The 15940-nt window shown below is 31.6% G+C and overlaps 1 protein-coding gene across 1 annotated transcript; it reads left to right on the forward strand.

The window, feature by feature from the left end:
* Positions 1 to 906: 906 nt before the first annotated feature.
* On the forward strand, positions 907 to 8233 carry LOC129313381 (protein NRT1/ PTR FAMILY 5.10-like). The gene is made up of 4 exons (XM_054956413.1): positions 907 to 1150; positions 2186 to 2403; positions 3930 to 4486; positions 7366 to 8233. Exons 1-4 carry the CDS (start codon positions 982 to 984, stop codon positions 8186 to 8188), a joined length of 1767 nt encoding a protein of 588 aa, XP_054812388.1. The 5' UTR covers positions 907 to 981; the 3' UTR covers positions 8189 to 8233.
* Positions 8234 to 15940: the final 7707 nt, after the last annotated feature.

Raw genomic sequence — 15940 nt, forward strand, 5'->3', positions numbered from 1 at the left:
TATTATTATCTCTGCAACCTAATTTTAAATTACACTTAGGTCTTAAGAGACTTAGTTGTAATTTTTAAATTTTGTGAAACTTATTTATCAATAAATATATTCCATAAGACCTATATGTAATTTTCCTATTAATTTAACTAATGTTGTTTAAACTTAAAGCTTACCAAATAATTAATTAATATGAATTCACAATTTATGAAATACTATAACATGCATATTTATTATATTCCTTTCCTTTATTTTTGTAATCTCTCTCTCTCTCTCTCTCTCTCTTCATTATTTTGTTTGAAATTATATATCCATATATGTCCGATGCTTTTTTACAATTTCTTTCTCATGTCGTGAGCAATGATGATCCTACACAATAGAGTTTTGAATTAAATTTTGATAGGAGGTTGTAATATCTCATGTTTCACCCAGGTAATAAAAAAAGAAAATTAATTGTTAGTAGGAAGAATAATTAAGTTGAATTTATTTATTTATTTATTTATTACCTTTGTTTCATATGGACTACCTTTAAATATTAATAAAAGTAATTATCAAACGATTTATCATGTCACAAACGAAACCTTTTAAAAATTCTATTAATTATTTAAAAATTGCAACTATTCTTTCAAGTGAAAATAAACAATTAAACGACAGCACGTTACATAAAATTCACCCACTAAAGGACAAAAACAGCCAGATTTGGTAAATCTTTTGGATAGTATATTATAATTAAACCTGGCTTTTGTAATAATTAAATATTCGCACGTTCTTTCTTTTCTATGCAACAAAAACTACAATCATTTGGCCAAAGAGCAAAAACAAAAATAAAAACTATAATCAAGTTTTGATATGTTGAAAAAAACGGTTTGTTGACATTTAAGATGCATCACGTTATAGAAACAAAGACATATAAACAAATTTATCAGACTTCATAATGTATAAGCTTTAGATTAGCAAGCAGGATAGTGCAAGGGAAGACTCTTGAAGAGGTTCATGGCTATCAAAATCATCAACGACCAATCCGGCGGCGTTTTGCCAGATCGGAATATGGCCGAAAGCTTGCTGGTGGCCGGCGACACTGTGGATGGTGCTGTTGACTACAAAGGCCGCCCTGCCAGAAGATGCAAGTCCGGCTCTTGGAGATCGGTGTGCTTCCTCATAGGTGTGGCCTTCATCACCTGTATAGTTTAATTTCCTTTTAATTATTTTGTGTTTTTTTCCTATGTTTTATTGTTATTTTCAACTGAAAAGCTTAAATTCTCTTTATGTATACTTTAATTTGGAGGAAACTATTCTTTTGAAGTAAATTTTTGTTTGGTTGATGTTAAATGGTTTAAAATTATTCTTTCATCATTTTCAAGATTATTAAAAAAAAGTCATAGTAGGTTGATGGAGCCTCTTGTGGTAGTAAATATAGTTTTAGTACAGAATCTCTCTTATTTGTCGTAAAAATAAAAGAATTTGTAATCAAGACGATAAATTTTCTTAAATTTTAAGTTATGTGCCGATACAAATTGTTTAACAATTAAGATTTGACTTTGAACTCTATTAAATCTTTAAAAATTTAATTTAAAAAATAACTAAAAGGTAGAAATATTTAAGAACTTTTTTGTCAGGAATATCCAATATTTTTAGGTCAACTGAGATGCAAGAATACCCATTATTTTTTTTAAAAAATAATTTAACGCCTGTAAACGTGAACCCAAGATATTGGGTTAAGGAGTAAAAATATCTATTTTTTTTAGAAATTTTTAATATCCTTAAGTCAACCAATGGAGCACAATACTTTTACAACAGGGAAAACAAAATTCCGCGTAATTTGGCACCTGAAAAAAATGTTTTTGAATGTTTTTGTATTTTACGTTTTTTTCTTATGATCAATGTTAACGGACGCCAAAAAATTTAACGGGATATGAAATGATGCCCTTACTAAAAAAGGGTTTATTGATATTCATATATTATAATAGACTTAACGATACTGAACGATCCTGGCAAAAAAACTCCTTATATAATTTTTTCCTTTAACCCTTTTTAAAAAAGAAACATTAAGCATGTGTTTTATTTTTAAACTAGGGAGATTAATTATATAGGAGACAATTATAATGAAACTTTAAAAATGAGAAAAATATATCTACATATAATTATAAATTCTAAATAATCATAAGCAATTTTATTTTAGGATCATTATTCTTTGTAGGTGTGGAAGCTGCAGAAAGGGGTGCTTACTATGGAATTCTGTCAAACTTGATGAACTTCCTAACCAAACAACTCCATCAGAGCATGGCCACAGCTGCCTCAAACGTGAACGTCTGGGTTGGGACGACGTCGTTGCTGTCTTTATTTGCAGCATTTTTCGCCGATTCTTATATCGGACGCTATCGCACTATAATTGTAGCTTCCTTCACCTATATTCTGGTAAAACTCTTCCTCTGTTTTATTTTTTAATTCGTTAATTACTAATTAAATTTAATTCCCTGAAAATATTACTTTTAGGGCCCATTTATTTAAGATTAAAAAATAAGTAATTTTTTAGATAGTTTAGAGATTTATTTTATAGAGATTTTATAAAAACCAGATATGATTTTAAGTTTGGTTGAAATAATAGAAAAGTGATTATTAGTTAGTTATTTTTAAATTTTATGATATCTTCCTTAATTTTTGTTTTACAAAAATAATTTATTATTATATTATTTTAAAATTTTATGATATATTTGCATATCTCATCTCTTTAAAATACTTTCTTTCATCTACCGTATTAGATTATTTTTGATACCTTCTTAAAATAATTAGAAATCTTTTTTTAATTTAGATTATTTTTAAAAGTTTAAACAAAGACCATAAATACTTACAAACTAGTTTTTTTTTCAAAAAAAAATGATTTTTTTAAGAAATAAGCTAAAACAAATGGGCTCTTAATTCGTTTGTTACAATCAATTATACACACAATTTTTTTTTTTGGAGGTTGTATCATATGTATAAATTAAGTTTACCTGGGTATTCATATTTTCTTTATTCTGACTATGATTTTAAGATATCACAATAATGTATAATGCAAATTACAAATTGGTCCCATACAGCATATTTATGTTCAAATAAATCTCATAAAATTCATAAATTACAGTCATATCCTTTCAGTTGAGTGTAATTTTAAAGTTATAGTTATAAGTGAAAGCCAAAATTAATAACAATAGTATTTTCTTTGCATCCTAAACTTCAAATTACACTCAAGTCCTAAAAAATTTTAATTTCGTGAGATTTATTTGTAAATTATTTTATTGTAAGGGTCCTATTCATAATTTGCCCATATATATGTGTGTGTGTTAAAATATGGCCCCAAACATCAACATTAATACAATTTTAACAATAGGAATTTAGCATATAAGTATAAGAAATGAATCAAATAAATTTGTAAGGATGTGTTTAAAAATTTGCCGTGATTGTAAGTTTTTTTTTTTTTTTAGGGGAGTGTGGTGGGAATTATTACCTAAGGACCCCGTAGCTACTGCACCCCCAGGCATGACTGAAAATAAGATTTAGGATAAAAAGACCCATGACCCCTGTAAAGTGAACGGAAAATACAGCTGAACAATCATTTGGTATCAACATACAAGTACTTGTCAATACTCAAATGATTGCTTATTTATTCAGGACCAACATTTATATAATAATTACATGTCCTATCAATTTTTGTAAGTTATTTATGAACGAATAGGTACTTGTTACTTATGTATAGTTATTGGGCAAAACTCAAATGATTACTTGTTTATATATTTAAGACCAACACTTGTATAATTAATTAAACCAATAATTTTTTTTAATGAAAATCAATTAGGATTAAATAATAAATGTTGAAATATGAATGGTTCTTTGCTTGAATCATTTAAATTACTCAATAAAACAATTAAGAGAACCACTATAACATAGCTTGATATGAATCATAGGGACTAGGGTTGTTGACATTCTCAACCATGCTTCCTTCTCTCATCAATTGTGAGTCTCAAGTTAGCCACAAAGTGATCAAACCACGTTCTACTAGGCCACAAGCGATCCTTTTCTTCATAGCACTTTATATTGTGGCCTTAGGGCAAGGAGGGCATAAGCCATGTATTCAAGCTTTTAGTGCAGATCAATTTGATGAACATCATCCAAAGGAGAGCAAAGAAAGAAGCTCATTCTTCAATTGGTGGTACTTTTCTTCATGTGCATTTTGCTTGTTAACTGTTGGGCTCTCCAACTATATTCAGGACAATCTCAGTTGGGTCCTCGGATTTGGAATCCCTTCTCTTCTATTGGTAGTTGCATTGGTCACCTTCATCTTTGGAACTAAGACTTACAGGTTTATAACCGTTGGAGACCGCAAACAAAACCCTTTTATAAGGATTGGTCGTGTATTCGTTGCAGCTTTAAGAAACTGGAAAGTTAGTACTGTACCAGATGTCATGTTCAAAGAGGAAACTTGTGGAACCTTGTCTCATCCAAGTCCTAGCAGACAGTTCAGGTATGGAAAATGGTCCCTAACTGCATGTTTTGAATATGAAAATACAGGTAGCTGCTTTGAACTTGAAGCCATTAATATAAACTAATTTCAATGGGTTAAGGTACAAATATTTTGTAAGAAGCTACGGATCCTTAACTCAAATATGGTACAATTTTACCTATCAACTCTAAAATATGAGTAAAAATCTCTAACATCCATTAACTGTTGTAGATCCGATATGCTATATCATGTGCAAATATATCCATGAAGTAGTACAATACAATGTAATTTTGCCCACCAATCCTAAAAACGGTGCAAAAATCTCCAATTTGTAACAAACGTACTAGTTAGCAAATTTTAACCATGAATGTTGAAACATTGAAATTTTATTTGTCATGAACTGCATGCTTAGAAATACATGTCATCAAATTTGTCCGAATTGGTTAAAATAAATTTTAAGCACGACATTTTATTTTGCCACACGTCACAACCCCATAAACATTTTTTATTCAAAACCTAACTAGAAGCTACCCCAACTCGGCTGACTCTTTTCTTTTCAGTATCTAATTTAGTTCAAACTCTCTTTCCTCTCCTCTTCACGGTAAAGTGTGACAAAATAAAATATTGTGCTTAGTGTTTGTGTTAGTTAAGACAAATTTGAACACATGTACTTCCTAATTATTTACTCTTTGGATCAAATAAAATTTCAATTTTTTGGACATTCATAGTCAATGCCTGCTAACATATGTTTTTGTTTTAGATTAGGGATTTTTGCATCGTTTTTTATGATTTTGGACAAAATTGCACCATAGTATAGTACATGATAGATATTTTTGTCTCTCACCCATTTAAACGTAGCAAACATGTGAGATTAATCATGACCTTTAGTTAATGGATGCTTAACTTTCGTTAAAAATTGGACAGTTATGTACCAATTTTTTTTTTTTTGGTAGGGTTGATTGATAAAATTGCATTATACACACACTTGAGTTAAGGATACCAGCAACTCCTCATCAATATTTTGTGAGTAATTTTACACCTTAACCCAATTTCAATAATCTGCAACAAAGAACAAAAACAACTAGACAAAGCAAACAAACACTAACCTACTCCTCCATCATTTTCCACCTCAAGTAGGAAGGTAGAGGATGATCAAGGATACAAAAAATTATCAATAGTTCTATAGAGTAATTAGCTAAAAGATGTGCCTACTTGATGTTTTCCCTGTACACATGACTCAAAGAAACTGGTTGCTATGCAATATCTGTAAAGGCTGTGGTAGAGCGAGGACGTAGAGCCGGGAAGCGCAAAATAATTTAATTTAAAAATTAATATTTTTAAAATGATAATTTAATGAACAAAAATAATAATTTCACTATAAATAAATTTGTAATAAGATAAATAAATTGATGATCATTTTGTCAAAAAATTACATTATTAAACAGGCTAACATGGTCTTTTTTTATGTGTGTGTGCATATATATATATATATATATATAAAGGATAGATCATGACCTCCTCTTTTATTCTTTCAGACAATAAAAAGGTTACTGAAAATTTTCTAAACCTTATTAGGTTAAAAAGTAAATGAGCAAACTACCCAAAATTAGGTCAAGTAGTACCAAAGATCTTGAACTTCTTTATTGTGTAATTGTTCTCTCAACTTTTGAAAATGATGCAATTTGGTCCCCACCATTAACAAAAATTAACTTTAATTGACTAGAAAATGATAGAAAATGACCTTAAAGATTGTAGAAAAGGACCAACAAATTACGTACAAGGGCAAAAAAAAATTTTGATCCTTTTCTATTATTCTTTGATCAACTAATAATCAAAATTAACTTTTGTTAATGATGGGAGTAAGATTGCATATTTTTCAAAAGCTAAGGGAATAATTTATATAATAAATAAGTTCAAGGCCTATAGTGTTACTAGACATAAAGTTTAAGAGATAATTTACTTATTTATCCTAGTTAAATTCCTATTACTTGGTCTAAATTCTTAACAAATATACATTTACAAACCAAATAAATAGGATTGCAAATGTTTTTTTTTTTTAATTTTGAAATTCTGAAACTATAGCCTTATCTACACTTTGAAAATTTGAGTTTTCTTATTGACAATTTATGGTGATACTTTATGCATGGAATTAGAAAAAAACAGATCAAGTATTTAATTAGGATGGAAAGAAAAATAAAATATAGTCATGTTGAGAAATTTTGGTTTAAAAATTTGAAAAATTATACATTTAAAAGTGTCTCAAAGTTGATTCCAATTAGGATGGAATAAAAAACAAAACCCAGCCATGTTTTCTATGAAGATCACAATTGATAACTAAGGAATAATCAATCCACTGTATTCTAAAGTAAAACTCTAAACCGTGATAAAAGTATATAGGTGTTTTGCAAAGTATCTCTTCCTTTTGTAGAATTTGCAGAAACTGGGGGGGGGGGGGTTCTACACACACACACACACAATATCACACATCAACAGAAACCTCAAATCTTTTTGTAAAGTGGATTTTTGCCGTCGAGAGACAGTTAAAACCTATATATTTTGGTATGCATTTTTTTTTTTGTTAAGCTGCAACAATATCCATAAACATTTTTTACAGGAGCTTCTATAGTATCTTTAGATCAACAATGGTATACATGGGCACCCATTAACTTTATGAAAGAAGCTAATATTACCCATCACTTTTTGTTTGAGTATATGCAACACTAGCTAGTTGGTTATGGCATTTAAAATAGCCTATAAATTATATATAGTAGCTTGTGCTTACTTATTTTTCTTTCATTATACTTTCCCGCTGTTTTCCTATCCATTTGTGCTAAAATTCCTTGTTTATGTTTCTTTTAGATATAAATTCATTGAGTACATTCAATTTTCTCTTGAGGCAGCTTCTTAAACAAAGCATTGCTTGCTCAAAATGATTCTTATGAAGACGTGGTTTTCACCCTTAAAGAAGTGGAAGAAGCAAAGACAATTCTAAGGCTTGTTCCCATTTGGACTACAAGTTTGGTCTATTGTTTAGCTTCCTCTCAAACTATTACTTTCTTCACCAAGCAAGGGAACACAATGAACAGAACCATATTTCCAGGCTTTGACATACCTGCAGCTTCTCTTCAACTAATGCTACCTGGAGCCATAGTTTTCTTCACTCCCATCTATGACTGCATAATTGTACAAATAGCGAGTTCAATCACTAACAAACCCTACGGCATCACGACGCTGCAAAGAATCGGAACCGGAATGGTCATATCGATAGTTACATTAGTCATTGCAGCTCTAGTAGAGATGAAAAGACTACAAGCAGTGAAAAACTTTGGTCTTATTGATGAACCAAATGCCATTGTTCCAATGAGTGTTTGGTGGTTGATTCCACAATACTTCTTGTTTGGTGTTGCTGACGTTTTCACTATGGTTGGTCTTCAAGAATTCTTCTATGATCAAGTCCCAAATGAACTAAGAAGCATGGGTTCTGCTTTGTTTTTGAGTATCTCAGGTATGGGTTGCTTCCTAAGCAGCTTCATGATTTCAGTGGTAAAGAAATTAAGTAGTGATGAAGATGGACAAAGTAATTGGTTTGATGATAACATCAATCAAGCACATCTTGACTATTTTTATTGGTTACTTGTAGCATTTAGTACCATGGCTTTCGTTGTGTACATTTTCTATGCGACATCTTATTGTTATTATCAAAAAGGGATCATATTACAGTAGTGCAATTTTTCCTGTGATTAGAAAAGCATGGAGAGATTTGGATTATGTCAAAGCTCCAGATAGATGTGTTGGATATTATAAAATTTATTTGTTATTTCAAAAGAAAATTAAATATTGTTTGGGCTAAATATGAAACGTCGCTCAAATAGGTTACAAGGCTAGTTGGGCTAATTGAAGCGTCAAGCCCGATATAAACAAAAGGGGCTGGCCCCAAAGCTCAATAAAGTCCACAACAAGTAAACTTGCCAAAATCTCATCAGCTATAAATATTAGACTGTTGGCACAAAGACATGATTCTAAGTAATGCCAAAATCTACACCCAAGTAGTCTGGTGAAACGAGCTAGTTATCAAAATGGAGAGACCGTGCCATAAGTTTCGCGAGATTCCTGATTCTTCAGCAAAATGTGCTAAGTCCTAAGGGAAAGGCTTCCACTATTCGACACTATAAACAGAAAGAAGAAAAAATAAAGAAGGCTAGTTAACATTCTATCAAAACTCTTACATTTTAAATTCATAAACCCTTTTCAGTTTTTAGTTTTTAGTCTATAATCTTTTTACACTTCAATAAAATCATACAATTATTCTACCAAAGCTTTGTATCTTTTTACATCCGAATGAATTGTGGTAAGAAAATTCGGAATCCTTTTTATTTTCTATTGAGACTCAGTATCTCTAGCATGCCTGATATTTATTGTTCAACCACGAATAAATATGATCTACATTAATAATATTAATTAACCACATTATAATCTCCCTACTTAAATCTATTTATATCGTAGCCTATATATTAAACCTCATTGTTATCCAAAAATTGTTTTTAAATTGTGATTTAGGCATAATTAGTCACTGATTAAATGTGCCCAATATTCATTAGTTCTCCCTACCTATAAAATTAAAGCAGCGCAATCCACAAAGTGTACCACCTTTGAGCTTTTGTGTATTCTCCTCTTAAAAATTTTTTAGGTAAATTGGGTGCACCACATTATTTGTGGTTTATCCAACTAAATTACCCAAAGTTATCTAAATAAAATTTTATGTGATATTATTTTAATTGATTTTATTCTTATAATAGAATGCATATTTAATTTCTTATCTTTTATTTTTCTATTATCATTAATATTAGAATCAATTTATATTTAATACTATTTAAATGTTATATTTTTATTGGACAGATTACAAATGACGTCGCACACCTGTTCTATCTAAGAATTTTTCCTCTCCTCTTCTCTCCTCCTTACCAAAAACCACTGTTAAATGTAATAAAAGGAGATAAAGGGCTTGTTCGGTTTTTGTATCCTGTTCCAATGTTTCATTGTTAAAAATTATTTTGTAATATAGTTTTTAAAATTTTTTTTCAAAACAAAACAAAATAAAAATCTGTTTAGTTTTGTTAATTTAAAAACATTTTTTAATTAAAAAATAAGTTGATAGTGATGTTGTAGGCATTTAATAATGGCCATTTATGATAAAAATTGATCAAGTTAATTGTAGTGTATTTTAAAAATAAAAAATAAAACGAAAACAACTTAATGGTATTTTATTTTTTATTTTTAAAAACAAAATGAAATAATTATTCTTTTCAAAATACTTATCTAAATAAGTATTTTTAAAATAATTAAACTCAAAACACTTATTCAAATAAGCTTTTTAATTTTTTTAAAAAAATTAAAACTAGAAAACAAAGAAGCCCAAGCTCTGCTCATCTTATTCAATTGATATCAAGTACATTATGTATACTCAGCTATGACCCACGTGCCTTTGCAAACGTTCGGTGTTTGACTATTTGACTGAGACAAAAAAATAAACAAAACCAGAACTAAATCACAATTGATTAATGCTGACATAGATATTGAATCTCTTGTTGATGATGAATTCTCATTCTTATTCTTGCTCAACAGTCGGAGTATTTATTTTACCCTCAATCTCATCGGTGCATTAATACATCACTTCAAGTTTATTGCAGATTTCCTTTGCACTGGTATAATGATTTATCTCTGCAAAATCGACTTCTGTTAAAGTACTATGCAATATCTTTAACATTTCTAAACAGTTATCAACATCAGCTTTTTCTCAAAAAGAGAAAGATTTAAATAAAATTATGAGCACAAGACTGACTTATAGGACAGCAAGTAATGAAGCAGGATTATAGGACCACAAAAGAGCACATTAATTGTTAATTCTCTTGAAAGAAATGTCTGAACAGTTTATTGGAAAATTTAAATTGAAATTACATGTTTCACGTTTTAGTAACTTGTGTATGTTTTTTAATTTTGGAACTCTTGAAAGCTACAGAGAAACCAACAGTTCAACAAGATTGGGCCTCGGTGCTTATGAGTTGTGAATTTTTTATGTATGTTTGTGGTGTGTGTTTAGTTAGAATTTGCAAAATTGAAATATCTATAAATTGAATTTTTCAAATTGAAATTGAGATAAAAATCTTATTATAATATGATTTATATTTGAATATTTTTTTGGTCAAAAAATCAGTTTCACAAACTGAAACTTTTTTAAATGATATAATTTAAAAATTTTAGGTGCATAATGATTGAAAATGATATGAATTTTATGATATATGATATGATCTCTTTAAGAAAAGATGTCAAACCTTAATTGAAAAATATAAAAACAAAAAAGAATGAACATACAATTAAGAAGCATTATTTCTAAAGACTAAAAAGTTGAAATAATTTGATAAATGAAAAAAAATTCTAAACTTTTTAAATAAATTCTAAAAATGGGATTATGGCATTAAGAATAATACAATGAATGCTTTAACTCATTCTTTACAACCTAATGACTCTACCCTGGTCTACTAATAAGCATCAAACATGCTCATCTTCACTAAGAATTTAAGCATACCTAAATGACTCTTTTTTTTTAATGATCTCATCCCCAAGAAAAAAATAATACAAGAGAATAATTATGTAGGAAAATATGAAAGAAAAACAAGAGACCAAGAAACTGAGCACCCGCACAATTCCCAAGTCATGAATATAGGGCCTAATTACAACAAAGCTTGAAAGTTTCACAACACATTGTGGTCCTTTAAAATAATGCATTCAGGAGAAAGTAACGTTGAGTACAAATAAGATTTACTCCCTCCAATCTCATTTATAAAACATGTTCTAAAAAGTTTATTTGGTTTCATTTGTAAATCATGATATGACATTTTAGGTAATATTTAAAAAGTATTTTTAAAATTATTCTTTATGGAATAGAAACATAATATCACTTTTTGGATGTATTATATAGGGACATATTTGAAATTTTACACACTTTTATTCCTCATATTTTTTTTGCATTAGTTTTGACAACGTTAGTACAAATGACTTAAAAAGAGGACTAGAGAAGTACTTTGTCACAGCCCAAGAGATTGATGCTGTAGAAAATGGATTCAGACATGAGGAGGTAACGGGCTTTGACCCAATTCACTTAGTGGATAAATAAGGGCCTAAGAGGAGCAAACAAGTTAGGAAACTCACATGGAAATTGCGTGAGCTAAACCTAGATGGGGAAGAATAAGAGGAGCAACACTCGAGAGAGGTAGAGGGAAGTTGGTCATGATTGTATTTCTCTCTCTGAATCTCTTCTCCCGCAGATTACTACGTATTTCTGTTTATGTTATGCTTAATGTTATTTCAATTCCTTCTGTCATTGAATTGCAACAGACCCATTACTCTTTTATCAGTATTGAATATTGTTGAATATTCCATTACTCTGCATTTCTTGTTGAATTCCAATTTTTCAGATATTGTGAACGTGATATTTTGGTGCTCTCGTTGAGAGAATGAAAGGCGAAATGAAGAAGGTACAGGAATTCATGGAGGAGATGAAGGATAAATTTACTATTATCAAGAAATTCATGGAAACCATGACACATACACCTGAGGAGTTATGTTACAAGAGGAAACGATCAGATGACTCACCTAAAAATGCACCAGGTTTTCTGATTCCACACAGCCATCAGAATGCAGCTTGGTCATTGAAACAAGTTAAGGTTGATTTTCCTCGATTTGATGGCACTGAACCAGCAGATTGGTTGTTTTGAGCAAAGCAATATTTCTAGTTTTATATAAGACTTTGGATGCTCAAAAATTGATAATAGTTGGAATACACATGAAAGGTGCGACAATTCCTTAGTTCCAAATGTTACAAAAAGCAAACCAAGTACCCACCTGAACAGACTTGTCTCTAGCAATAGAGGCTCATTTTGGACCCACTCAATATGAGTGTGCTAGAGTACAGTTATTCAAACTTACCCAACAAGGGTCATATGAAGATTATGTAAAATCTTTTATGGCATTGGCTAATCGATCGGAAGAAATAACTAAAAATTCACTAATCAACTATTTTATGGGTGGATTAAAAACAAAGTTAAGGAAAGATGTGATGGCATGCCGATAACTTTGCTAAAGGCTGTGGCCTTAGGAAGGCTGTATGCAGATAGAGAGAATGTCATGTTGATGCCAGCCCATTTATGAATGGCATATTCACCCTCACCGACTTCTGGGACAGGAAAAAGTGGGATTTTGGTAGTAACACCGAATACCATTCCAAGCTCTTCAAACAACAAAAATGTTCTACCCGCGTTACTTCCAACTCCAAACCAACCCCCTATACGACAAATCACACCAACTGAGATGCAAATTAGAAGGGAGAAAGGATTGTGTTATTTTTGTGATAAGAAATTCTCTCCTACTCATAGATGTACAAAGAAGCAATTAATGATGCTTATAGGGGAAGATGAACTAAAGGAAACATTAACAACTGAGACCAAACCAGAAGAGGCGATGTTACATCATTTGTCATTATATGCATTCAGGGGCTCTTCTAGTACAGCTACAATCTAATTTGATGGGTTGATTCATGGTATAATAGTACAAGTGCTACTGGATAGGGGCAGTTCTGACAATTTCATGCATCCTCGAATTATTCAACATTTAGCATTACCTGGGGGCACTATTTCCTGTATTACGAGTGTTAGTAGGGACTAGTCAAGTGATAATGAGTAAGGGGTACATTGTTGAATTACCAATACAAATTTGTGATCATCTAATTCAAATCCTAGCATTCATTTTACTAGTGACGGGGGTTGATGTTGTTATCAGAGCTGCCTGGTTAGAAACCTTAGGACCACAAGTGGTTGATTATAGCACAACCACTATCCGTTTTGTGTAGAACGGTCAGTTTATCACTTTACGTGGGCTTAAAAATGCACCTGTTTATCAAGCCCAATTGAATAGCATGGTTAGGATTGCTAAGCTGGAAGCCACAGATGAATTATTTGTTTTGAGCCCAATAGATAACATTAAAGCTTGTGATAGGTCATTGAAAGGATTAGACACAAATACATCCTCTAAGCTAAAGAAGATAATACTGCAGTTTCACTCGGTGTTTGACATGGCACGAGGGCTACCACTAATGCGTGAGCATGAGCATTAGATTGTATTACAGGATGGGAAGGGACCTATTCAAGTACAACCATATTGATATCCATTTAGTTAGAAGGCAGAAATTGAGAAAATGGTAAGGGAGCTTCTGGATGATAGGTTGATTCAGACAAGTAACAGCCCCTATTTGACACTAGTGATATTAGTTAAAAAGAAGGATGGCACTTGGTAATTTTTTGTGGATTACCGAGTATTAAACGTAGTCACAATGCGCGATTCATTCCCTATGCCAATAGTAGATAAGTTGCTCGATGAATTGAATGGTTCACAGTACTACTCCAAACTTGATCTTCGGACAGGCTATCATCAGATTTTGATGAAGAAAGATGATCGAGAAAATAGGGCATTCTGGACTCATCAAGGGCTATACGAATGGCTTGTAATGCCCTTTGGATTAACTAATGCCCGGGCTATATTCTAATCTCTAATGAAAAAAATTTTTCAGCCATACTTGCGTCAATTTGTGCTAATTTTCTTTGACAATATATTAATTTATAGCCCCACTTGGTTTGATTACTTAGAATATGTGGCCTTTATATTGCAACTGCTGGCACAACATAGACTTTACACAAAATTATCAAAATGTTCTTTTGGTCAAACAAGGATAGACTACTTGGGACACTTTATTTCTAGTAGGGGAGTAGAAGTTGACCCCTCAAAAGTGCAAGTTATACAGCAGTGGTTGCCACCCCAAAATGTTACCCAGTTGCGTGGATTTTTGGGTCTCACCGGATACTATAGGCATTTCATAAGGAGCTATGCACAAGTGGCTACACCATTGACTAAATTGTTACAAAAAGATTCTTTTGCATGAAATAGTAAGGCAATAAAAGCATTCAATGCTTTAAAACAAACACTCATGCAGGTTCCAGTTCTAGCCTTACCCAATTTCTCCAAACCTTTTATCCTGGAAACAAATGCTTTTGGAATGGGCATTAGTGCAGTGCTCAGTCAAGAGGGTCATCCTATAGCTTTTTATTCAAAGAAATTATCAAAACAAATGCAATCCCAATCAATATACAACCGAGAGCTATATGCTATCACAAAGGTAGTGGCAAGATTTTGACATTATTTATTTGGGCATCAGTTCATTATACAGACTGATCATGTGAGTTTGAGGCATATCCTAGATCAATGGGTTCATACGCCTGAGTAAGAAGCTTGTTTACTCAAATTATTAAGTTAAAAATTCACAGTGGAGTATAAACCAAGTCATACAAATCAAGTTGCAGATGCTTTATCACAATCTTCTTTATTTGCTTTATCCACTGCTCAGAATACATTTATGGATCAAGTTTATGCGATAGTGCGTGACTCATCTGAGATACAAGAGTTAAGGAATAAAATTCAAAACTACCCCAATACTTTTATGAATTATTCTATCCGTGATGGAGATGTTTACTAGAAGAAAGATTAGTAATTCCCTCAAGTAATAATGATTTAATTCGACAGATAATGTCTGAATTCTATGCTTTAGTATGGGGTGGACACGCAAGGTATTTTAAGACTTTTAAGAGAATTGTGGCATTATTCTAGTGGCCAAAAATGCGATCAAATATTAGGACTTTTGTGCTACAGTGTTCAATTTGTCAACAAGCCAAATCATCTTAATTGCATCCTGCTGGACTTCTACAGCCATTACCCATTCCTAAGAGAATATGGGAAGAGATTTTCATGGATTTTATTACAGCTTTACCAGCACAAAGAGGATACTCTATCATTTTTGTAATGGTTGACCACCTGTCCAAATATGCACATTTTATTCCTTTGAAGACTAACTATAATAGTAAGATAGTTGCATTGGTTTTTTTACAGCACGTGGTGAAACTTCATGGCATTCTCAAGTCCATAGTGTCTGATAGAGACTATGATTTCACCAGCTCTTTTTGGCATCATCTAGCTCGCTTACAAGGTACTACCTTACAAATGAGTTCTACTTACTATCCTCAAACAAATGGACAAACGAAAGTCGTCAATAAGAGCTTGGAAATGTATCTTTGATGCTTTGTTATTGATCGGCCTCGACAATGGTTAGACTTCCTTCCTTGGGCTGAATTTTGGTACAGCTCTTCTTTTCATTCATCTATAGGAATGTCTCCTTTTAAGGCAATTTATGGAAGGGAACCTCCTCCCTTACTCTAATATAAGTCGGCCCCAGATACACCACCTAACTTACATGAGCAGTTATCTCAGCGAGATGAGGCCCTACTTGATTTGAAATTGAATCTGGAAAGAGCTCAACTCCATTTCAAATGCTTTGCCAACTCCAAAAGGACAGGGATTAATTATGACATTGGGGAT

Source organism: Prosopis cineraria, unplaced genomic scaffold, assembly GCF_029017545.1.
Source record: "Prosopis cineraria cultivar Desert tree isolate PC_DT_omini unplaced genomic scaffold, ASM2901754v1 PC6, whole genome shotgun sequence".
In the NCBI taxonomy this organism is placed as follows: Eukaryota; Viridiplantae; Streptophyta; class Magnoliopsida; order Fabales; family Fabaceae; genus Prosopis; species Prosopis cineraria.